At 40.3% G+C, this 26,646-nt stretch overlaps 1 protein-coding gene across 13 annotated transcripts; it reads right to left on the bottom strand.

Annotated features, from left to right (window-relative positions):
• Positions 1–1,785: 1,785 nt before the first annotated feature.
• LOC125881539 (uncharacterized) lies at positions 1,786–26,646 on the bottom strand. 13 transcript variants are annotated; one of them, XM_049564674.1, is made up of 18 exons: positions 26,154–26,585; positions 25,998–26,062; positions 25,799–25,907; positions 25,424–25,575; positions 25,172–25,314; positions 24,877–25,039; positions 13,743–13,851; positions 13,385–13,536; positions 13,132–13,274; positions 12,846–12,999; positions 9,115–9,223; positions 8,744–8,895; positions 8,492–8,634; positions 8,206–8,359; positions 7,277–7,370; positions 7,050–7,128; positions 4,296–4,369; positions 1,786–4,193 (listed from the first exon to the last, which is right to left on the bottom strand). In XM_049564674.1, exons 1-18 carry the CDS (start codon positions 26,165–26,167, stop codon positions 3,239–3,241), a joined length of 2,964 nt encoding a protein of 987 aa, XP_049420631.1. In that variant the 5' UTR covers positions 26,168–26,585; the 3' UTR covers positions 1,786–3,238. The 13 variants fall into 13 exon arrangements, with proteins under 13 accessions (XP_049420631.1, XP_049420620.1, XP_049420611.1 ...); XM_049564663.1 differs by lacking the exon at positions 9,115–9,223 and adding an exon at positions 12,276–12,384 and having other exon boundaries at positions 26,154–26,575; XM_049564654.1 differs by lacking the exons at positions 8,744–8,895; positions 9,115–9,223 and adding exons at positions 11,901–12,052; positions 12,276–12,384 and having other exon boundaries at positions 26,154–26,567.

Raw genomic sequence — 26,646 nt, forward strand, 5'->3', positions numbered from 1 at the left:
GGTGGAGTATTATGGAGTGGAGATCTGTGAAGGTCCTTGTAACGATATTTAATGCTTTTCTTGCAGGTCTACATGCTGAGTGTGGACAGGGCTGTGGATTTAACACTGCTAACACTTGTTCAAAGTCACCTGAAGGGTTTAAGTCAGTGCTACGTTGATGGGAAGTTTCTGTGGCAGCAGTGAAAGAGTGTGTACTCTTGTATGACCACCAGGTGGAAGCACAGTTCATGCTGTATGTGACAGACGAGCTACTTCACATGTTGGGTTGGGACAGTGCCTTACTTTGGAGGTTTACATGAAACACTTCTGTTGAATTAAACAAGAACACCCTTTAAAACTTGTGTCCCATTTTAACAATGTTCACATTTTTTAAAATACAGAATATGCACTTCGATACAATGTCCTATGTGCACATTTACAGTATCAAATAAACGCTGGAAATTCCTACATACTCGGGTTGAAATGTAGTACTATATGGTATTCAGGCATGTTTTTACATGGCCTATTAATTCAGCTTAGCAGTCTTACTCTCAATAGATTTCACATTCAGTCAGTGACTTCACAGGGGGTCTTATAAAGTTAGGAACAGCCTTTGTTTTGTCTATTTTTTTTGGTGATTTGCAACAAGGTGCAAAAAAGCAAACAATACCGTTGAAGTGGAAATTACTTGTTTTACATTATAACGTCAAAAACTCAGCAGCAATGTATCTGTGAAGCAAACACCACATAATATGAACAACTTTTATTTGAATAACTTCTACCGGAGATTACCAACATTTGTATAAATATTTATAGTAAAATGAGTTTCGTAGAGTTCCATGTCTTTGCTGCGGTGAGAACAGCCTACTGTGTGAAGGTGACATGTGCTTCTGTGGAATTAGCTCAGCCGTTCCAGGGAAGAGAAATGAGGAAGTCATTTCATAACCCTGAAAAGCACAAGCTCATCATGACAGCTGCTTGTTGTGACTTGTTTCAAACGCAGGGTTCAGTTTATTCGGATGTAATTTTCCTGAAAAGGCTCAGTATTGACGGCCCTAGTGGGTACATATGCCTTTTTTTGTGATGACTCCTCTGGTCAAGTCAAGAGAGAGAGAATGAAATAATTTAACATAAATGACTCATCTGTTACCTAATATTTCACTGAAGTCTTACTAATGCTGTATGAGATGAATAGACATGATTTACAGTAACAGTGTGCTTTATACATTTAGGGAATGCATTTCCCATGAGCTATGTGACAAACAATGACCTCAGCTGAATATGACGAGAGAGATACTGATATGTGACTGCAGCAGTTTTGTTTAAGCACACATTTAAAACTCCAGTGCATTCTGTTTATAACAGACATTTCAAGACTCTCCCCATTTACCAATCCACGCCAACATCTTCAACCCACCACTTGCTCATCTCTAGATGTCCAATTTGGAAGGACCCCCCACCCACTGACTTTGATTTCCTGTCTGCCTGGGTGACTGAATGGGAATCCAAAGACACCCCAAACAAACACCTAGTGTCAGACCTGACTCAACCAGTCTCTGGCACCAACCTCCCAAGGACAGTGGTCCACCTTGAACAGATTTAGGACTGGTCAAGGTCCCTGCTTGGCCAGCCTTCACAGATGGGGGTGCAGCTTGAGCCCAGTGTGTGCTTGTGGAGAGGAGCAAACCATGGAGCATATTATTGAAGCCTGCCCTCTCCAAAGACCAAAAGGAGGTCTAGTCTCCCTCCACTATATAGATCAAGAGGCTATTGCTTGGCTTGAGAAATTTCCATTCGCTAAATAAATAAATCTTACATGAATGTTTTTTTATTTACAAACTTTACAAATGTTTCACATTGAATGCAGTCATACACAGTTGCACAGTATTTGGAAATTGAACAAATCAACTGTTCTTAGGGTACAAAGATTTTTCTTTGAAATACAGCAGCACACACAATGTGTAAAGTGTAAATGAGCAAACAATACAACTCAAAGTCCATTTATTAACTGTTCAGGAGCTTTCAGTCGCATCACATGCTCCATATCAGCGGATATCCATGACAACAGGGCAAACTCAATCTCCTGATGAAGACCCCTTGTGTGACTGAAAGGTCAGGAACTGCTACTAAATGGATCTTGAGGTGAGACTGTTGTGCTGCTGTTTCCAAGTTCAATTAAAGTTTGAACAGTTACAAATTTAAACACTTAACAGCCTGTTACATCCTTCTCTCCACATACATATATAAAACTGGGGAACTGGGATGTATTTGCTGTAAAACAAAGGGGCCATAGCATAAAGCCTTAGGTTGATAACAATATCACAGATAACATTCTGCACATTTTTATAACGTTTTCTCTTGTGCTCTAAAAAAAAAAAAATAGGGTTAAGACAATTGACTGAATGTGTGAATGAGTTTATATAGAAACACTTCTAGAAAAGCTAAAAACTAAATCTATAAGAAAAAATGTTCATCATCCCTTTATGACAACAGAAGAACCATTTCATTCATGTTTATGGTGGTGTATGATTATAGTAACAGGTTAAAAAGCTCCTCTCGAGGTCAGGAGCTTCATTGGCTGCAAGACCCGTCAGTCATCATACCAACTGCTTGCTATTGGCTGGGTCTATAGATAGAAGAGAGAGGCAGGTCCTTCCTTTCAACACAGGCTCTTGTTGGCTATTGTAGGCTGTGGAGAGGATATGAAAACTTGAATTGGCTCAAGTGGGGTGTCAATCAAAAGGTCAGAGAGTTCAACCACCACTTTGATATCTTCCTATCGGCAATATTTTCATGCAAACTGAAGTTATTATGGACTGTACATGGAGAAATAAGAATATTTAAAATGATGCAATGATAGTCTGCAGAAATCCTCGGCGCAATAATGTATTTGGACTAAAAATTTCACTAGTTGTGGATTGTCTGGACCTTTGTGAATGTATCAGGACCATTTTTGTTGAAATATTATCGATCTGTGGATTATGATGAAGTATAATGGGTAAGTTATAACTGTTTGTTGTTTGTCTGACAGACGCAATTTTTGTACCTGCTGTGGTGGTTGTATCTTGGAATGGTCCACATCAATCAAACTGAATGGACTGTAGCTTTCTAACGACATGTCGTAAAAGTAAACCACATTAACAAAGCAGTTGTTTACAAATTATGATTATCTAATAAACCATACAAAGGCCTGCCTGTATGGTTAAGAGAAAAAAGCAAAACACTGCACCATTAAGACTAAATGCATAAATATTCAGGGCTACACACTCTGATAGCCGCTGTCTGTGATGATTGGCATAGACTGCTCAGCAGAGATCAAAGGGAGAAAAGGTCTCTGGAGCTCAGAGGGACACTGGTCACTCTGGACATTGTTCATGAAACCTGGAGTCATCTTGGTGAATGTTTCCTCTGGACATTTGTTCAATTGTGGCTCCTTCTCACCACTTCTCTCTTCTGAAAACAAAATATCAGGCTGCTCCACCAGATTCTGAAACGACTGGTAGTTGTCATCCACTAGAGGAAAGCTGAGTGCGTCTGCAGGCACGGATTTTGCAACCTGCAAGCACGTATTTTCATCACAAACAATTTCCCCTTCAGTTTTTCCATGTGGCTTTGTCGTACCACAGTCCATCTCATTGAAGGACATTGGGCTGGCGCCACTAGAGGTGGAGGACAAACTGGAGGCTTCTGAAAATGACCCAAAATCTGCATTGCGTTGCTCATATGGCATCTCTGTTGGTATTGGAAATGAAACTACTGGTTGTGACTTCACAAATGAACAAGCTGATGCCTGCTGGTCGACACAGGTCACTTCATCACCGGCACGAGGATGGTATGTAGAGTCACACAGCATATCAGCCTGCGTCTGGACTTCGGAGCAGTTTGTCGTCATCTCCTGTGAGCAGCTTGGAATGAAATAGGTTTTATTGTCAAAGCAAGATGATCCAGAACTCACGTCATCAGCTCGGACACCACAAGGGTCGTATGAAAGAGAAAGCAGACCACTGTCTTTGTTTACTTCTGGATTAAGTGAAACAGTGGTCAAAGGTGATATCGGGCTGATGTTGGGGAAAGCTTTAACAAGGGCATCCTGAACACCAGCAATGATGTCAGCAGGCTTGGTGTGAGAACAACTGAGACAAGAAGAGCCGGTACTGATCCCACTGCTTTGTTGAGGGCTCCCACTGCTGGTGTCTCGCAGTGACTCCTTCGACCTGGATACAGAGAAACAGTTTACTTAACCTGCCAATATGTTCACATATAACCCCTTAAGGCAATGTGTCATATTGTTGATGCACTAATGCAGCCACACTAACCAAGGTTTGCTGTCGTCTGGAACAAAGGGCTCAACACAGATAGAGGAGATGGTGGGTCGCACTGGCTTCAAGAGCTGCAACAAGGAGGATAAAAAATGATCAAACAAAGGATCTGAAATGTTTCAGTTAAAAGTATCAGTCAATTTCTGATTTCACATGAACTATTTAAAAGTGTAGAAAAACCTTTTCAAATTGGCTTCATGTTTCTGGAACTATCTGTACACATTTAAAGTTACAGTCATTAAGAGTCATGGATGTTTTGGTGACACCCATGACCCATGCCAGTCACAGCAAGTGCAGTTAAATACTACAGCAAATGCCTGTTGAGTAGCTACTTTGACACAAACACAACACAAGTGTGCAACATGGTAGTTTTCCAAAAAAAAATGTTGGTAATGTCAGATTGAATGCTGTATGGTTTCCTGTGAATCCTTAATGCGTGTGAGGGCAATCTGAATCTACTACACAGAGAAAATGTACAGATACAGAATATAAATGCATTGAATGGGGTTTGCTGAAATAAATAGTATGCTTTTGTGAATTTTTCAGGGATTATAATTACAGTGGCATGCAAAGGTTTGGGCACCCATGGTCAACATTTAGTTTACTGTGAGAAGTTAAGTAAGTAGAAGATGAACTGATCTCCAAAGGGCATGGAGTTAAAGATGACACATTTCTTCAACATCTTAAGCATGATTACTTTTTAATTTAAATCTTTTCCCATTTCAAAATAACAAAAAAGGAAAAGGGCCTGAAGCAAATGTTTGGGCACCCTGCATGGTCAGTATTTAGTGACACCCTTTTGGCAAATATCACAGCTTCAACACTTTTTGTAACCAGCTAGGAGTCTTTCAGTTCTTGTTTGGAGGATTTTCATCCATCCATCCATCCAAGGCTGGGTTGCGGGGGCAGCAGGCCAGGCAAAGCACCCCAGATGTCCCTCTCCCCAGTAACGCTTTCCAGCTCCTCCTTGGGGACCCCAAGGTGTTCCCAAGCCAGATGAGATATGTAATAGCTCCAGCGTGTTCTGGGTCTGCCCCGGGGCCTCCTACCAGTGGGATGTGCCTGAAACACCTCCAGCGGAAGGCACCCAGGAGGCATCCTGGTCAGATGTCTGAACCACCTCAACTGACCCCTTTCGACGCGAAGAAGCAGCGGCTCTACTCCGAGCTCCCTCCAGATGTCCAAGCTACTTACCCTATCTCTAAGGCTGAGCCCAGCCACCCCACGAAGGAAACCCATTTCGGCCGCTTGTATCCACAATCTCATTCTTTCGGTCACTACCCAGAGCTCATGACCATAGGTGAGGGTTGGGACATAGATGGACCAGTAAATGGAAAGCTTTGCCTTCTTATTCTCAGCTCCTGCATTACTGCAGAAGCCGCACTAAACCGCAGATCCATCTCACGCTCCATTCTACCCACACCCATGTACAAGACCCCGAGATACTTGAACTTCCTTGCTTGAGGCAGTAACTCTCCCATTCTTCATTGCAACAGGCTTCTTGTCCTATGAGATTATTGGGCCGTTCTGCATGCACTGCTTTTTTGAGGTTTATCCACACATTTTTAAAGATGTTTCGGTCAGGGGACTGTGAGGGCCATGGCAAAACCTTCAGCTTGTGCCTCTTGATGTAGTCCATTGTGGATTTTAAGGTGTGTTAAGGATCATTGGTATCCTCTCTTCATCTTCAGCTTTTTTACAGGTTGTGTGATGTTTGCCTCCAGGATTTGCTGGAATTTAACTAAATTCATTCTTCCTTCAACCTGTGAAATGTTCCCCGCGCCACTGACTGCAACACAGGTCATAGCATAATGATCCACCCCGATGTTTAACAGTTGGACAGGTGTTCTTTTCATGAAATTCTGCACCCTTCTTTCTTCAAACATATCTTTGCTTATTGCGCTCACAAAGTTATATTTTAATTTCATTGCTCCACAGAACTTGTTTCCAAAAAGCATCAGGCTTGTTTAGATGTTACTTTGCAAACTTCTGATGCTGAATTTTGTGATGGGGACACATGTAAGGTTTTCTGCTAATGACTCTTCCATGACAGTCATATTTGTACAGGTGTAGCAGCACAGTAGAACAGTGCACCACCACTCCAGAGTCTAAGTTTTCTTGGTCTTGCAGACCTCAACTTGACCACAGTTCCTGTTTACTGCCATTTCCCAATTATATTACAAACTGAGGAAATAGCTGCCTGAAAACACTTTGCTATCTCCTTATAACCTTCTCCTGCTTTGTGGGCATCAATTATTTTAGCTTTCAGAGTGCTAGGTAGCTGTTCAGATGAGCCCAAGGCTGCTGATTGGCAGGAGTCAGAAAGCTTTGGAATTTGCATCATCTGGCCTTTCCTAACAATTACTGCCATAACACTGCCAAGCTGATTAAAGTCTGAGACCCTGGTAAAAGTTGTCTGAGAGCTAAAATGTCTTGGGGTGCACAAACCTTTGCATGGTGCTCCTGTTTTTTTCCACTCAAAAACTGAACAAAACAAAAATAAAACACTTATCTTGCTTAAAATGTTGAAAAGCATTTTTTATCTTTAACTTCATGCCTTTTGGAGATCAGTTTATCTTCTACTTACTTAACTATTCACAATAAACGAAATTTTGACCAGAGGTGCCCAAACTTTTGCATGCCACTGTGTACTATTTATGTGTAACTGGGCAAAATAAAAAGATGCAACAATTAAAGCTGCTACTGGGGGGAGGGAAAACAACATCAAGTTCACATCACTAGGTGACTCACCTCCTGCTCACTTGGGTGTGTAATTAGAAGTTTGGGATTTGGACATTTGGAAACTGTTTCCCACCACTTTGTTTTGAGCCTAAAATTAATTGCAGAAATAAATAAAGATTACACACATAACACATGAACACAACACAGGAGTTACGGTATTTAAAGGAAAAGACTTGTATATGTATTTCACTAACAGAGAAACAACACCAAGACAATATTTTCTCTGCATGACTTACTTTACATAACAGCAATATGCAGCAATGCTGATGATGACTGCAGCAACACTGAGGCTGATGATGATAACCAAGGGCAGGATGTAAGCAGCCATAGCTGTGAACAGAAACATGTATGAGGTCAGTTTGGAAGCACATTCAGCGCCTCAGGCAAGATTCAAATATGGCTCTGTTTTCTAAGCCCAAAGTTCTCCAGAAGCATAAATATGTTCTGTTCACTTGTGGTTGTGGTCAGTACCAAATCAAGCAAAAAAGAAAACTGTAGAGCATCTTGAACACGCCCACATGCTGTAGAGAATGTGTGTGGGGAGGGAGGTCCCTTAGGGTGCAGCAATGGGTTTGCACGCAATAGCAGAGCAAAACAGGAAGAGGAGATGAGAGTCCAGTCTGGCTAATAGATCCATGAGTCAGACACCAAAACACAGAACAAATACTATCAGGCAGTCATGAAGTTTATCTGAAATTATTATTTCACCCCTTGTTTTATCAGTGTGTGGGAAACACCTCCTTATTCATTTCAATGAGGCCACTGAGTTCTGTAGTGGAGGAGGTCCAATTGTTGCCACAGTGCAATACTTTGCATGATGCCAAATAAGTACATGCAGCGCACATTCTTGGTAGATCACTCTTTTTTTTTATTGTAAATAGCCGTCAGATCCTGGGCCAGATCCGACATGGATAGGGGCAAACAAATGTGCTGCATCTCAGAATTTCTTTTAAGAATGTTTTTGGTTTCGTGTTTTGTTTTTTTTGTTTTTTTTTTTACATGTTAGTGTCATGAGAAGAACAAGGAAAGCTAGATGAGACACACTTCATATTTCACCTTCTAAGTGGATTATAAGTATGTTAAAGGAATCTTATCATGCCTAAGAAATATACAGTGCACTTTAACATAAAAAGCAACAGATAAAGACTGAGAAGATGACACTTACGGGTTGTGAATTCCCACTCTTCACTACTGTCACTGAACTTGCCACTCCTGTTTGTGTAGCTTCTCACACTGACTGCATATGTTGTGCTTGGCTCCAGGTCTTCACCAGGTATTTCATAGTAATAATCTAATGTCTGTTTGACAGGTTTAGTAACCTGGGATGAAGAAACAAGAATTATATTTTTTAACTTAATGGCAAACTGATATAATCACATACCAATGACTAAGTCTACATCTCCAGTACAAATGATCTCAGTGTTAAACAGTGTATGTATAATGGCTCCTACCTTCACTGTGTCTCCTTTTTTACGGTAAGTCACCTCAGCGGTCAAGTGTTCACTGAACAAGCCCTCGTGGTTTGTTTTCCACAGGATTTGAAAATTCCCATTAGATTCTTTCACTGAGGTGATTGTTGGCTTTCTGGGCTTTACTGCAGAAAACAGAGATAAGAGAAATACGTTTTACATCCATGGATCTGGATCAGTCTATTTCCTGCAGATGCTGATTAGATTTATGGACTTTCAGAGAAGTCAACTTACTGCTGTCTCTGATGCTGATGATTTTGGACTCCATGCTTTTGCCTCCTTTCCAAACTGTGGCTGAGTGAGTCTCCCCCGAGACAGGTCTCATTCCATGGAAAGTGCAACAACACTGTCCCATGTCACACTGTGCGGGAATGCAATGCCTCGTCCTGTGTAATACAAGATAAGATACATTATGTTCTGAATGTATTAAATATGTATATCACTGGCTGATTCAGTTGATTTTTATTATTAGGCTTACATACGAAGGAAATCAACTCAATCGACATTATTTAATTCAATAAGCACTCAGAAGTAAGCCCATACATATAAACTCTAATAATTCACTGGCTCTGTAGTGAAACATAACAACAACACCATATCCATACCCATTGTCGTAGTGGCTCCGGAGAGTCAGATTGTATCCCTCACAGTTTTGCGCGTCAAAGTGGCAAAACATTAAGTCTACATTGTCGTTGGTACAGTCAAGATTTAGGCCTGAAACAGACATTACACCAAGAGATTAGTTGTGAGAATGAGTTATTGTATAGACCCTATTAACGCTGTTTACATATGCACTGTACGCACCAGAGAGAGCTGCTGCGATGTTCCCTAATATAAGCAGGACAAATGATATCCTGTGAACGCGACTGAAAACAAACACAATAGCAGACAGTCGTTACGTTAATTGATTGATTAAAGTAACGCAGACCGTTTCCAAGAGTCGACATTACCTCCTTAGCTCCATGCCGAAACGCTTTGATCCACTTGAGCTTCGAAAACAAAACTCCTACTCAGCCTCGATACACGCCGTTAGAGTTTACTGTGTCCGTGGGTGCACTGCACAGTCTCACGCAGTCTTCCTGATACGGAGAGCTCGAATGGGAAATGTTGCGCCACTAATTTACGGGAAGACCGTCCTACTCTGCCTTCCTGAAAGAGCGCAGAGAAGGCAACACACCCTGTTCAGCCGACAGCAACTAGAAATGGAGAAACTTTATCATGGGTAAACTTACCTATATGGGGATATCATGGGTAAACCTACCTATATGGGGATATCTGCTGCACCTTGCGCATGGATAATTTATGTTATATTTCACCTGCTTTTTCTTTAAGGCACATTTCTCCTGCAGCAGTTTATGCTGGGGCCACTGCTCAGCTGCAGAACACTTGGAGAATAGGAATCATATTTTTTTCCACGTGTTTTCAGTCAAATAGTCTTTTGATAAACATATTGGCCGTATACCACCTTTCATTAAAGTTTCAATGTCTTTATGTGTCTCAGACATGAAAACATAAATACATTTCTTTTTAATTTAACCTTTCCTGTTTCCATTTTAAATGAAAGCCCTCTGACAACCCATGTACAGTATATCTGTAACAGGGTCAGTTATACAGCAGTAATATGTGTAACAAAGTCAAATGTACATTTGTAATATTAAGTATTATAAGTACACAAAATTTGTTTCAGTTGTTATTACCTGACACGCGTAGGCCTCCATAGTCAATATGTGGAATGTCTGACACTCAGTTTCTGTGCCCCTGTGTTCACCTTTGGGGGTACCCCACCTATGAAGGGGTGTCTCCTGCCTTGCCTCTCCCCTTTTGCTGTTGTGCTCCGTGGGAGAGGGGCTAGAGTTTATGTAGCTGGATTTGATAGAGGATTTTGTTTCATATTTTGCTGTCAGCCATCAGGAATAAACAGATGTGGAAATATATGTATGACCGTGTTGTTAACAATGCAGTGGCCGAGACAGATCATTCATTCATTCAACCTTTATTTTAACACAGAAATACATTTAAGTAGAGACCTCATGAGGGGCATTCTACCCAATGTGTGCAAAGTTGGACTGGAAACATTTTGAAATTTTGTATGTTTTATTTCCAAAACTTTGTCCCTATATAGGTATATTGTACCATATGTAAAGGTCACATATCTAGTAAAATGACTGTAAATTTTTATATTGTATTTTCAGACTGTTTTGGAATGTTTTTCCTCTCCCAAAATTTGTCACTACCGAAACATATAGTATTATATTAAAAATATATATCAACCTGTTATGCTTGTTCCTTCCCTTGTTTAAAGATTTCAATTTTTACAAATTTTGACTGAAGGTTTTCACAATTAAATCTATAAAAATTAATATTTTAACAAATTTCGAAGTTCAAATTATAGAATTCTTCAAAATCTAAATGCAATCTTTCTTTGTAAAATGCATAATGCTGATCAGATTGATTTCAGAGTTAATAATTGATGAAACAGAACATAAATGTAACCGATTACCATCATAATACTTTAGTTGATAACTCAATATACTTTATTTTTTTACAAAACACCCAGTGTTTCGGTAGTGACCATTATACTGTTTTTAAGGTTGCATCATATTTCCTCAAATGTAAGTTAGTTAAGCTTAAGTTTATTTACTTTATTAATCCCCTGAGAGGAAATTCAATGTTTTCACTCTTGCTTGTCAATTACACACAGGTCTGAAAGACACACACATGCACAAACAGGACCTATACATGCACAAAGTGGAGAGATGTCAGAGTGAGGGGCTGCCCTTTGGTCACGCGCCCCGAGCGGTTGGGGGGTTCGGTGCCTTGCTCAAGGGCACTTATGGGTTGTGAATTCCCACTCTTCACTACTGTCACTGAACTTGCCACTCCTGTTTGTGTAGCTTCTCACACTGACTGCATAAGTTGTGCTCGACTCCAGGTCTTCACCAGGTATTTCATAGTAATTCTGTCCTTCCAATGTAGTCGGTTTGACAGGTTTAGTAACCTGGGATGAAGAAACAAGAATTATATATTTTAACTTAATGGCAAACTGATATAATCACATACCAATGACTAAGTCTACATCTCCAGTACAAATGATCTCAGTGTTAAACAGTGTATGTATAATGGCTCCTACCTTCACTGTGCCTCCTTTTATATGGTAAGTCACCTCAGCGGTCAAGTGTTCACTGAACGAGCCCTCGTGGTTTGTTTTCCACAGGATTTGAAAATTGCCATTAGATTCTTTCACTGAGGTGATTGTTGGGGTTCTGGGCTTTACTGCAGAAAACAGAGATAAGAGAAATATGTTTTACATTCATTAACTGTTATTCTGGATCTGAGTCTTTTTCTGGCAGATACTGATTAGATTTATGGACTTTCAGAGAAGTCAACTTACTGCTGTCTCTGATGCTGATGATTTTGGACTCCATGATTTTGCCTTCTTTCCAAACTGTGGCTGAGTGAGTCTCCCCCGAGACAAGTATCATTCCGTGGAAAGTGCAACAACACTGTCCCATGTCACACTGTGCGGGAATGCAATGCCTCGTCCTGTGTAATACAAGATAAGATACATTATGTTCTGAATGTATTAAATATGTATATCACTGGCTGATTCAGTTGATTTTTATTATTAGGCTTACATACGAAGGAAATCAACTCAATCGACATTATTTAATTAAATCAATAAGCACTCAGAAGTAAGCCCATACATATAAACTTTAATAATTCACTGGCTCTGTAGTGAAACATAACAACAACACCATATCCATACCCATTGTCGTAGTGGCTCTGGAGAGTCAGATTGTATCCCTCACAGTTTTGCGCGTCAAAGTGGCAAAACATTAATTCTACATAGTCGTTGGTACAGTCAAGATTTAGGCCTGAAACAGACATTACACCAAGAGATTAGTTGTGAGAATGAGTTATTGTATAGACCCTATTAGCGCTGTTTACATATGGAAGTCCAATTGTTGCCACAGTGCAATACTTTGCATGATGCCAAATAAGTACATGCAGCGCACATTCTTGGTAGATCACTCTTTTTTTTAATTGTAAATAGCCGTCAGATCCCGGGCCAGATCCGACATGGATAGGGGCAAACAAATGTGCTGCATCTCAGAATTTCTTTTAAGAATGTTTTTGGTTTCGTGTTTTGTTTTTTTTTGTTTTTTTTACATGTTAGTGTCATGAGAAGAACAAGGAAAGCTAGATGAGACACACTTCATATTTCACCTTCTAAGTGGATTATAAGTATGTTAAAGGAATCTTATCATGCCTAAGAAATATACAGTGCACTTTAACACAAAAAGCAACAGATAAAGACTGAGAAGATGACACTTACGGGTTGTGAATTCCCACTCTTCACTACTGTCACTGAACTTGCCACTCCTGTTTGTGTAGCTTCTCACACTGACTGCATATGTTGTGCTTGGCTCCAGGTCTTCACCAGGTATTTCATAGTAATAATCTAATGTCTGTTTGACAGGTTTAGTAACCTGGGATGAAGAAACAAAAATTATATATTTTAACTTAATGGCAAACTGATATAATCACATACCAATGACTAAGTCTACATCTCCAGTACAAATGATCTCAGTGTTAAACAGTGTATGTATAATGGCTCCTACCTTCACTGTGTCTCCTTTTTTACGGTAAGTCACCTCAGTGGTCAACTCTTGACTGAACAAGCCCTCGTGGTTTGTTTTCCACAGGATTTGAAAATTCCCATTAGATTCTTTCACTGAGGTGATTGTTGGCTTTCTGGGCTTTACTGCAGAAAACAGAGATAAGAGAAATACGTTTTACATCCATGGATCTGGATCAGTCTATTTCCTGCAGATGCTGATTAGATTTATGGACTTTCAGAGAAGTTACACTTACTGCTGTCTCTGATGCTGATGATTTTGGACTCCATGATTTTGCCTTCTTTCCAAACTGTGGCTGAGTGAGTCTCCCCTGAGACAAGTGTCATTCCGTGGAAAGTGCAACAACACTGTCCCATGTCACACTGTGCGGGAATGCAATGCCTCGTCCTGTGTAATACAAGATAAGATACATTATGTTCTGAATGTATTAAATATGTATATCACTGGCTGCTCTGGCTGATTCAGTTGATTTTTATTATTAGGCTTACATACGAAGGAAATCAACTCAATCGACATTATTTAATTAAATCAATAAGCACTGGCTGGCTTCACTGGCTCTGTAGTGAAACATAACAACAACACCATATCCATACCCATTGTCGTAGTGGCTCCGGAGAGTCAGATTGTATCCCTCACAGTTTTGCGCGTCAAAGTGGCAAAACATTAATTCTACATAGTCGTTGGTACAGTCAAGATTTAGGCCTGAAACAGACATTACACCAAGAGATTAGTTGTGAGAATGAGGTATTGTATAGACCCTATTAACGCTGTTTACATATGCACTGTACGCACCAGAGAGAGCTGCTGCGATGTTCCCTAATATAAGCAGGACAAATGATATCCTGTGAACGCGACTGAAAACAAACACAATAGCAGACAGTCGTTACGTTAATTGATTGATTAAAGTAACGCAGACCGTTTCCAAGAGTCGACATTACCTCCTTAGCTCCATGCCGAAACGCTTTGATCCACTTGAGCTTCGAGAACAAAACTCCCACTCAGCCTCGATACACGCCGTTAGAGTTTACTGTGTCCGTGGGTGCACTGCACAGTCTCACGCAGTCTTCCTGATACGGAGAGCTCGAATGGGAAATGTTGCGCCACTAATTTACGGGAAGACCGTCCTACTCTGCCTTCCTGAAAGAGCGCAGAGAAGGCAACACACCCTGTTCAGCCGACAGCAACTAGAAATGGAGAAACTTTATTACCACAGTAAAATAAGAATTAGTGAATTGTGGATGAACGTAGGCCTATAACCGCTGGGGAATAATCCACGCTTAAATATGCACTTAACTGGGGGACATTGCATAGCCACATCTCTGACAGCAGTCTTTCAACTTCAGTTCCATGTATTAGTTTGTATTTCATGTTATCCAGCAGACCAACAGACCCAGCCAACATTTGTATGTGGGGCCCATGTGTGGGTATAAAGTGGGCTGAAAAATGGGATCTATATGCCTATGCCAACTGTCCACATGAGTGGGGTTACCCAAGTGGGTCCACATTGGTTATGCTAGGGTAGGGCTACCTGAGTAGCAACTGTGATGGGCCCAAAATGGGCACCTTAACTGGGGCTCATCTGGGTAAACCTACCTATATGGGGATATCATGGGTAAACTTACCTATATGGGGATATCATGGGTAAACCTACCTATATGGGGATATCTGCTGCACCTTGCGCATGGATAACTTATGTTATATTTCACCTGCTTTTTCTTTAAGGCACATTTCTCCTGCAGCAGTTTATGCTGGGGCCACTGCTCAGCTGCAGAACACTTGGAGAATAGGAATCATATTTTTTTCCACGTGTTTTCAGTCAAATAGTCTTTTGATAAACATATTGGCCGTATACCACCTTTCATTAAAGTTTCAATGTCTTTATGTGTCTCAGACATGAAAACATAAATACATTTCTTTTTAATTTAACCTTTCCTGTTTCCATTTTAAATGAAAGCCCTCTGACAACCCATGTACAGTATATCTGTAACAGGGTCAGTTATACAGCAGTAATATGTGTAACAAAGTCAAATGTACATTTGTAATATTAAGTATTATAAGTACACCAAATTTGTTTCAGTTGTTATTACCTGACTCACGTAGGCCTCCATAGTCAATATGTGGAATGTCTGACACTCAGTTTCTGTGCCCCTGTGTTCACCTTTGGGGGTACCCCACCTATGAAGGGGTGTCTCCTGCCTTGCCTCTCCCCTTTTGCTGTTGTGCTCCGTGGGAGAGGGGCTAGAGTTTATGTGGCTGGATTTGATAGAGGATTTTGTTTCATATTTTGCTGTCAGCCATCAGGAATAAACAGATGTGGAAATATATGTATGACCGTGTTGTTAACAATGCAGTGGCCGAGACAGATCATTCATTCATTCAACCTTTATTTTAACACAGAAATACATTTAAGTAGAGAGCTCATTAGGGGCATTCTACCCAATGTGTGCAAAGTTGGACTGGAAACATTTTGAAATTTTGTATGTTTTATTTCCAAAACTTTGTCCCTATATAGGTATATTGTACCATATGTAAAGGTCACATATCTAGTAAAATGACTGTAAATTTTTATATTGTATTTTCAGACTGTTTTGGAATGTTTTTCCTCTCCCAAAATTTGTCACTACCGAAACATATAGTATTATATTGTACAAAAAAATATATATCAACCTGTTATGCTTGTTCTTTCCCTTGTTTAAAGATTTCAATTTTTACAAATTTTGACTGAAGGTTTTCACAATTAAATCTATAAAAATTAATATTTTAACAAATTTCGAAGTTCAGATTTCAGAGTTAATAATTGATGAAACAGAACATAAATGTAACCGATTAGCATCATAATACTTTAGTTGATAACTCAATATACTTTATTTTTTACAAAACACCCAGTATTTCGGTAGTGACCATTATACAGTTTTTAAGGTTGCATCATATTTCCTCAAATGTATGCCTTTCGGTGGTGGGAATTACAAATTCAAAGACAAATGTTTTGTGGTCAATAAAACAATTTAATTTTTGAGAGGGCAGAGCAGAGTAGAGTAGAGTAGAGCGGAGCAGAATAGAGCAGAGTAGAGTGGAGTAGAGCAAAGTAGAGCAGAGTAGAGCAGAATAGAGTAGAGCAGAGAAGAGCAAAGTAGAGTAGAGTAGAACAGAGCAGAGAAGAGTAGAGAAGAGTAGAGTATAGAGTAGAGCAGAATATAGAATAGAGCAGAGTTTAGTAGAGTAGAGCAGAGGAAAGCAGAGCAGAATAGAATAGAGTAGACCAGAGTAGAGTAAAGCATAGTAGAGTAGAGTAGAGCAGATTATAGAATAGAGCAGAGTATAGTAGAGTAGAGCAGAGTAGAGCAGAACAGAGTAGAGTAGAGCATAGTAGAGTAGAGCAGAGTATAGTAGACTAGAGCAGAATAGTGCAAAGTAGAGCAGAGTAGAACAGAACAGAGCAGAGTATAGTAGAGTAGAGCAGAGTAGAGCAGAACAGAGTAGAGTAGAGCATAGTAGAGTAGAGCAGAGTATAGTAGACTAGAGCAGAATAGTGCAAAGTAGAGCAGAGTAGAACAGAACAGAGCAGAGTATAGTAGAGTAGAGCAGAACAGAGTAGAGCAAAGTAGAGCGGAGTAGGACGGAGTAGAGCAGAGTATAGTAGACTAGAGCAGAGTAGAGCAAAGTAGAGCGGAGTAGAACAGAACAGAGCAGAGTATAGTAGAGTAGAGCAGAGCAGAGTAGAGCAAAGTAGAGCGGAGTAGGACGGAGCAGAGCAGAGTAGAGTAGAGTAGAGTAGAGAAGAGAAGAGTAGAGTATAGAGTAAAGCAGAGTAGAGTAGACCAGAGTAGAGTAGAGCAGAGCAGAGAAGAGCAAGACTTTGGACCACAAAATTATAGGGTTTAAATACTGACCATTCCATTTTGTCACTACTGAAATGATCATGTCACTACCGAAACTTTACCATAGGTTTCAGTAGTGACATTCCTGGCTATTTTTCAGGATAACTAAAGAATGCTAGCAGTCACATGGCTAACAAGCACATGTTTGAAGAGTTGTTCACACAGAAAAAACAGAATATTTTGCATAAACCCCCCAAATTTTTACATAATTGAAGAGAACATGTGTTCGGTAGTGACACTTTTAAAAGTTACACACTGATTTTCAGACTTTGGAAGACATTTATTTAAAAAATGACGGGAGTCAGCGACTTACCATGCAGCTATCTGGGACGGGGGTGCAGTACTACCCCCCTTCTCAGAAATTCAGGGGTGTGGCTAAAATCCAGACTCAACCAGTGCAATGAAACTCTTGTGTTTCGGTAGTGACATGAAAACAAGGGACACTATTTTTTTTAGCATAGTTTCTTAATTTAAAAAATAATCCCACAATACATCTAAATCTTTCAACTGCTGTTTAAACTTAATCACAAAGATGTTTTAAATTACACTTTTGAAAAAAAAATATGAAAAATGTTTTAAGTATTATTTATATGAATTGAATTTTAGAGGTCAGGGTTGGGGACAGCTACTTCCCAATAGAAAGTACCCAACAAATGGTGATTTTGTATATATTTAGCTTATCACTTTTTCATTTAATATCCTGGGTTTAAATAAGTCATCACATATCTTTTATTTAATTTTATTATTTTTGTTGTTTTTTTGGTAAGGGACAGCACTTTGCACAAAATTGGTAGAATGCCCTAGTAAAAAGGGCACTTAAAAAGGGCACTTAGATGCAGAAAAAAGGAAAAACTTTCATAAAAGCAACAACAAGAAGTAAAAAGCAACAAAACCAGAGATACAAATGTAAAAAACTGTAAAAACTGTTAAAATGTAGAACACACTAATCAGATAAAACAGGAACACCTAGAAGTGAAATATGATACAGTTAAAGACTTGAATTGTCTTTTGGATAAAAATGAGGAAAGCTTTAAATTGTTCTGCATGTTGTTCCACGTTGCAGGTGCACAGTATAAAAAACTGAATTTTCCAAGTCCAGTAAAAACAGCCGGCACCTGGAGTGTAATCCAGTCACTAGACGGAGTTTGGTAAGAGCACACATTACAGTGATGGACTTAGGATGTTTGAAGGGCAGGGGCGAAAAGGAAAAAAAGGGCACCTACTGCATGACATGGGGCTCCATTGGTGCAGATAGTGTGTCATGTATGGCGAAATGGTCTTCGTCCCTGATTCTTAATTAAGATTATATAGACAATCCAGGCTAAAAGTATGTTTAAAATGTTTATTTTATAAACTAAAGAAAAGAAAAGATTTTACACAAAGGAAAACTGAAAATCAGCAAAAAACAAAGAAAACAACATGAGTGTTTGTAGGCTATGTGCTGGCTCTCTTGATACCACTCCTTGTGAAATTAATGCCCCTTTGGTTTTTGATAACTTACAACTGGTTAAAAAGGCCCAACAGAGCAACAAAACTCAACAAATTTCTCAGAGTGGTGGTCTATGCTGTGCTTTTGAAGATGAGCTGGATCGGTGGGAAACATTAAGGACTTCATAACATTTCATTAGAAAGGCACCTGTAGGGAACCTCAACTTTATCCCATTGTAAGTACACCAAATGTATGACATCACATCTTCACTGGAGAGGCATTCACTAGGAAACCTCCCAACATTCTCACATGTCTTTATAGCACTGCATCCCATTTTCTCTACTGGAAAGGGCACCGTTTGGGCAACTGTCATGTAGTGGCATCACAGAGGGCACTTTAGAATGGCACCACAACCGTTCACCGTTTAGACCACTGGAAGGGCACCAATAAGGCACTGCATCACATATCATCCACTAACAGAGAATCATTAAGACACATTATTGAATTTTCTTGTTGTTTTCCATGTGAAGGGCAGCCGATAGGGCACATCCTCTGGTTTTGTCACTCAAGAGGGCAGCCAATAGGGAACATCGTCTTGTTTTGATCACTCAAGAGGGCAGCCAAAAGGGCACATCCGCTCTTTTTCATCATTCAAGAGGGCAGCTGATAGGGCACATCCTCTCATTTTCGCCACTCAAGAGGGCAATACAGCGCACCGTTTTCAACCAAGGCGGCACCAGGTGGAGTTTTGTTTATTGCTAGCTAGTTCACTTGCTGACTATTAGAAAGTAAAATTGATGGGTCGGGTAAGGTACAGATTATTGCTGTACTTCCCAATTTTCATTTGTATTTGTAACAGTTTGAAATAAAAGATTTATTTATTATCTTGGAAATGACTATATACTCTATATTATCCATCCATTCATCCATTTTCTAACCGCTTCATCCTCTTGAGGGTCACAGGGGGGCTGGAGCCTATCCCAGCTGACATTGGGCAAGAGGCAGGGTACACCCTGGACAGGTTGCCAGACTATCACAGGGCTGACACATAGAGACAGACAACCTACTACTACACACCTACTAATAACTACTAATTTAGAGTCACCAATAAACCTGCATGTCTTTGGACTGTGGGAGGAAGCCAGAGTGCCCAGAGAAAACAAACTCGACACAGAAGGGCTCCGCCAACCTAGAGTTTAAACCCTCCACCCCATGTTCGAGTCAGGAACCCTCTTGCTGTGAGGCAACAATGCTAACCACCGCACCAACATGCCGCCTAACAATATTGTTATTATGAACTTATGAAATATTCCTCCCTAAATTACGAGCCACCCTGATACCCAGTTTCAACAGAAAACACGTCTATGTCGTTCTAAGGAGGGACATTTGAGGTAGTCTTTATGCCATCTTTCACAAGTTCCTACCAGTGAAGCTGTAAATTTTCTTTGAACATGACTTGGCATGTTTGTGTGCAAAAAATTAAACTCCTATTGGGCCAGTTTATTCAAATTTGCCATGCAGTTAGTTTAAGTGTTTGCAGATATATCTATGATAACTTTGGTCACATGCACACGCCAACACTGAACTCTCTTTATGCTGCTGCTACCTGTGTGTCCTGCTTGCTTAGTGTCATTCTATATGTATATATTGGATATATATGTATATACTGCTTTTAACAACTGTGTGTTCTTTTCTAATCTTTTAACAGCCCTCATTTTGTTTTTAAGCCTTTTTAACTACAAAGGAAAATAGCCTCTTTTTTACTATGTGTATTAATTAATTTGCACTGTCCTTTCTCTCACATAAGATAAAAATTAAAAAAGCAAACAATACTGTTGAGGTGGAAATTGCATGTTTTACATTGTGACATTAAAAACTGTGAAGCAATGTATCTCTGAAGCAAACACAACTCAAGATAATATGAACAGCTTTTATTTTAACAACATTTACACATTGTTTTGCTTCCAAGAGTATCAACATCTCTTTACAGTAAAATGACTTTCCAAGAGTTCCATGCTGCGGTTTGAAGGTGACGTGTGCTTCTGTGGAATTAGCTCAGCCGTTCCAGGGAAGAGAAATGAGGAAGTCATTTCATAACCCTGAAAAGCACAAGGTCATCATGACAGCTGATTGTTGTGACTTGTTTCACACACGCAGGGTTCAGTTTATTCGGATGTAATTTTCCTTAAAAGCTCAGTACTGCCAGCTCGGCATGCTGTTCTCTTGCAATGGCTCCTCTGGTCAAATCAAATTCAGAGAGAGAGACTGAAATAATTTAACATAAATGACTCATCTGTTACCTAACATTACACTGAAGTCTTACTAATGCTGTAGTAGCTGGTTATACATGATACATGACACAGATACACAATATGACATATTATTATGTATAAAGTTTACAAATGTTTCACATCAAATGCGGTCATACACAGTCGCAAAATATTTAAAAAACTGAACAAATCAGCTGTTCTTAAGGTGCAAAGCTGAGTTTTCTTCTTTCTCCCCAACAAAATGTGCGACAGCCTTTAAAACAGTCATGTCACAGATGAGCAAACAAAACAACTCAAAGTCCATTTACGTGTTCAGGAGCTTTCAGACACATCACATGCTCTTCATCAGCAGACGTCTAAACTAAATGGATCTTGAGGTGAGCTTTTTGGTGCCTTTTTTTAAGTTTAATTAATGTTTTAACAGACGTTATATTACAAATTTCAGCACTTTACAGTCTGTTACATCCTTCTCACCCACTCTCCCATCTTCTTCATTTGTCAACAGTGTTTCTCAATAGCTTAAAGGGGATCCTCGTGGAATCTTGGCTGCTGATGATCTTTCCACAGTTTCGAATCATATTCCTGCTTGAACATGTCCAATTTTGCTTTAGAAGCTTTTACTGATGATATCTTACTCTAGAAAGGGCTGTAAAAAATTTGATTACTTTAATTCCCCCTGCTGCAAAGACAGAGTTATAGAAGACCTGGAAATCCTGACGAACTACAGCAGACAATATGGGAAAAATAAAGTGTGTTTTTTCTTTTAATTAAAGATTGTGAACATGTTCTAGTAGACACCCAAAATACAAGTATGAACTGGAAAATAAGCATAATAGAACCTTCTTAAAGAAGCAAAAATCACACAAGAAATGAATGCATAAATATTCAGGGCTACACACTCTGATAGCCGCTGTCTGTGATGACTGGCATAGACTGCTCAGCAGGGATCAAAGGGAGAAAAGGTCTCTGGAGCTCAGAGAGACACTGGTCACCCTGGACACTGTTCATAAAACCTGGAACAGCTGGGCCAAAGAAGCTTTGAGGCATCTTGGTGAATGTTTCCTCTGGACATTTGTTCAATTGTGGCTCCTCCTCACCACTTCTCTCCTCTGAAAACAAAATATCAGGCTGCTCCACCAGATTCTGAAAGGACTGGTAGCTGTCATCCACTAGAGGAAAGCTGAGTGCGCCTACAGGCACACTACCGTAGCAAGGATTTTCATCACATACAAATTCCCCTTCAGTTTTTCCATGTGGCTTTGTCGCCTCATTGAAGCTCTCGCACCTGGTCTCAACTCTGGAAACCGGATCACATGATGCCACTGTGCTGGTGCCACTAGAGGTGGAGGACAAACTGGAGGCTTCTGCATCTCCTCCAGTATCTACATTGCACTGCTGATACGACATTTCCATTGGTATGAGAGATGAATCCACTGGCGGTGAATTCACAAATGAACAAGCTGATGCCTGTTGGTTGACACAAGTCACATCGTCACCGGCACAAGGATGGTATGCAGAGTCACACAGCATATCAGCCTGCTTCTGGACCTCGGAGCACTTTGTCGTCATCTCCTGTGAGCAGCTTGGAATGATGATGGAATAAGTTTTATTGTCAAAGCAAGATGATCCAGAACTCACGTCATCAGCTCGGACATCACAAGGGTCGTATGAAGGAGAAAACAGACCACTGTCTTTGTTTACTTCTGGATTAAGTGAAACAGTGGTCAAAGGTGATATCGGGCTGATGTTGGGGAAAGCTTTAACAAGGGCATCCTGAACACCAGCGATGATGTCAGCAGGCTCAGTTTGAGCATAACTGAGACAAGAAGAGCCGGTACTGATTCCACTGCTTTGTTGAGGGCTCCCACTGCTGGTGTCTCGCAGTGACTCCGACCTGGATACAGAGAAACAGTTTACTTAAGCTGCCAATATGATCACATATAACCTCTAAAGGCAATGTGTCGTATTGTTGATGCACTAATGCAGCCACACTAACCAAGGTTTGCTGTCGTCTGGAACAAAGGGCTCAACACAGATAGAGGAGATGGTGGGTGGCACTGGCTTCAAGAGCTGCAACAAGGAGGATAAAAACGATTAAACCAATAGATCTGACATTTTTCAGATGAAGTAGTCAATTTAGAAACACAACATCAAGTTTACATCACTAGGTAACTCACCTCTTGCTCACTTGGATGCATAATAAAAAGCTTGGGATTTGGACATTTGGCAACTGTGTCCCACCATTTTGTTTTCACCCTAAAATCAATTGCACAAATAAATGAACAAAGATTACACACATGACACCTGAACACAACACAGTGTTACAGAATTCACTAACAGAAAAAATGCAAAGACAATATTTTTGACTTACTTTACATAACAGCAATATGCAGTAATGCTGATGATGACTGCAGCAACACTGAGGCTGATGATGATAACCAAGGGCACGATGTAAGCGGCCATAGCTGTGAACAGAAACATGTATGAGGTCAGTTTGGAAATCACTCCATTTTGGTACAGATGACATGCAGTAGGGGCAGTGCCAGACTTAGCACATTCAGCGCCCAAGACTAGACCCCCTCTGGGTGACACCCTAGGTGGCTGCCTATGTCACCTACATTATGATCCTCCACTGAGCAGAGAGATAATCTACAGAGATCCACATGATGTATGCCTGTAGTCTTGTGTTTGGTGTATCCACAATGGCAGCTTGTGAGACGATTCAACGCCTATTAATACTGTATGTTGCATAAGTTGAGTGCATTATCGCTTTTTTAAAATGTCTTGCAAATACATTTTTGATTTTGAATGATGTTCATATGTGCATAACAATCAGCAGAAATGTTCACAAAGTCCCCATAAAAGACAAAGTAGATGCAAATACGGAATCGTTTTCTAAACCCAACGTTCTCTGGAAGCATAAATATGGCAAAACTCTGGTGTTCTGTTCACTTGTGGTTGTGGTCAGTATCAAATCAAGCAAAAGGGAAAACAGTAGAGCATCTTGAACACGCTCACTCACTGTAGAGAATGTGGGTGGGGAGGGAGGTTTGCACGCAATAGCAGAGCAAAACAGGAAGAGGAGATGAGAGTCCAGTCTGGCTAATAGATCCATGAGTCAGACACCAAAACACAGAACAAATACTATGAGACAGTCATGACGCTTATCTGAAATGATTATTTCACCCTACGTCTTATCAGTGTGTGGTAAACACCTCCTCATTCATTTCAATGAGGCCACTGAGTTTGCGCAGTGTGCGTTCTGTAGTGGAGGAGGTCCTTTTTTTTTTTTTTTTTTTTTTTTTAAAGATATTTTTTGGGCATTTTTTTGCCTTTAATGGACAGGACAGTTAAGTGTGAAAGGGGGAGAGAGAGGGAGAGACATGCAGCAAAGGGCCACGGGCTGGACTCGAACCCAGGCCGCTGTGGCAACAGCCTTATACATGGGGCGCCTGCTCTACCCACTAAGCCATCGACGCCCCGGAGGTCCAATTTTTGCCACAATGCAACACTTTGCATGATACCAAATAAGTACATGCAGCGCACAGTCTTGGTAGATCACTCATTTTTTTTACTCAAAATCTACACTATACCTTTTTTCCTTTGGAAGACTGTTCACTGGTTTTGTGTTTTCCACGTTAGTGTCATGAAAAGAACAAAGAAAGATCCCAAAAAAGACTGCAAAGGTAACATCAGTGGGCTGTGACATCAGCATACGTCCCAGTCTGTGAACTCTGTGAAAGCCTACATCACTGGGTCAGGTGCGCTACACCAATTGAGTCAATGTTGCGACAATATTTTCTTTTTCACACTGTGAGCTAATGTTAATACCAATGTAGACAATAGCACTTGTAGCACTTCCCCTTACTGGGGTAAAAGCTGTCATGATGCAAGTGACATCTTGGTAGATGCGCTATAATTACTCTGTTCTTTAATATCCCGAACTCCATTTGAATACAGGAAATAGCATCACAACAATATGTATTTTTTAGAGGTTTTAAGGGGTCCTATTTCAAACAATAGTTCAGACACATATTTCACCTTCTAAGTGGATTATAAGTATGTTAAAGGAATCTTATCATGCCTAAGAAATATACAGTGCACTTTAACATAAAAAGCAACAGATAAAGACTGAGAAGATGACACTTACGGGTTGTGAATTCCCGCTCTTCACTACTGTCACTGAACTTGCCACTCCTGTTTGTGTAGCTTCTCACACTGACTGCATAAGTTGTGCTCGACTCCAGGTCTTCACCAGGTATTTCATAGTAATTCTGTCCTTTGAATGTAGTCGGTTTGACAGGTTTAGTAACCTGGGATGAAGAAACAAGAATTATATATTTTAACTTAATGGCAAACTGATATAATCACATACCAATGACTAAGTCTACATCTCCAGTACAAATGATCTCAGTGTTAAACAGTGTATGTATAATGGCTCCTACCGTCACTGTGCCTCCTTTTATATGGTAAGTCACCTCAGCGGTCAAGTGTTCACTGAAATAGCCCTCGTGGTTTGTTTTCCACAGGATTTGAAAATTCCCATTAGATTCTTTCACTGAGGTGATTGTTGGCTTTCTGGGCTTTACTGCAGAAAACAGAGATAAGAGAAATACGTTTTACATCCATGGATCTGGATCAGTCTATTTCCTGCAGATGCTGATTAGATTTATGGACTTTCAGAGAAGTCAACTTACTGCTGTCTCTGATGCTGATGATTTTGGACTCCATGCTTTTGCCTCCTTTCCAAACTGTGGCTGAGTGAGTCTCCCCTGAGACAAGTATCATTCCGTGGAAAGTGCAACAACACTGTCCCATGCCACACTGTGCGGGAATGCAATGTCTCGTCCTGTGTAATACAAGATAAGATACATTATGTTCTGAATGTATTAAATATGTATATCACTGGCTGATTCAGTTGATTTTTATTATTAGGCTTACATACGAAGGAAATCAACTCAATCGACATTATTTAATTAAATCAATAAGCACTCAGAAGTAAGCCCATACATATAAACTCTAATAATTCACTGGCTCTGTAGTGAAACATAACAACAACACCATATCCATACCCATTGTCGTAGTGGCTCCGGAGAGTCAGATTGTATCCCTCACAGTTTTGCGCGTCAAAGTGGCAAAACATTAAGTCTACATAGTCGTTGGTACAGTCAAGATTTAGGCCTGAAACAGACATTACACCAAGAGATTAGTTGTGAGAATGAGTTATTGTATAGACACTATTAACGCTGTTTACATATGCACTGTACGCACCAGAGAGAGCTGTGGCAACATTGCCCAAAATAAGCAGGAAAAATGGTATCCGGTTTTGAACTCGACTGAAAACACACAATAGCAGATTTTCGTTACTTTAATGCGATATATTAGATGATTTAAGTAACGCAGACAATTCCCAAGACTTTAATTTACCTCCTTGACTCCATGCTGCGACATGTAATCCACTTCTTCGGAAAGAAAAATCCAACTCAGCTGCGATCCATTCCGTGTAAAGGCGACCGTCAATCGCTGTGTGCCTCAGTAAACTGCCCGAGCTGTCTTCCTGATCTGAAAGGCTTTTATGGGAAGTGGTGCGCCACTAATTCAGGCCAAGTGCGTCCCACTCTATTCCCTCAAAGTGCAGAGAGAAGGCAAAAGGCCTGCACTCACTGCAGCCGATAGCAGACTTCAGTAGAACAAGTTACTGAACACGGATTACTGTTATGACGCAAGAAGCTATTACAGCTACTTCTCTGACAGTTTTCCGTCAGCCTCAGTTCCACAGATCATATTTCATGTCATCTGGAGGACCGACATAGAGTACGTGTAAGCCTGACACAGTGATCCCCTCGGTGATCCAGGCAGATGGTGCAGTTTACATCACTGAAATATAAAACACCATTAGTTTTATTATGTGCTGCGCAGC

This window comes from Epinephelus fuscoguttatus, linkage group LG2 (genome assembly GCF_011397635.1).
Source record: "Epinephelus fuscoguttatus linkage group LG2, E.fuscoguttatus.final_Chr_v1".
NCBI classification, from domain to species: Eukaryota; Metazoa; Chordata; class Actinopteri; order Perciformes; family Serranidae; genus Epinephelus; species Epinephelus fuscoguttatus.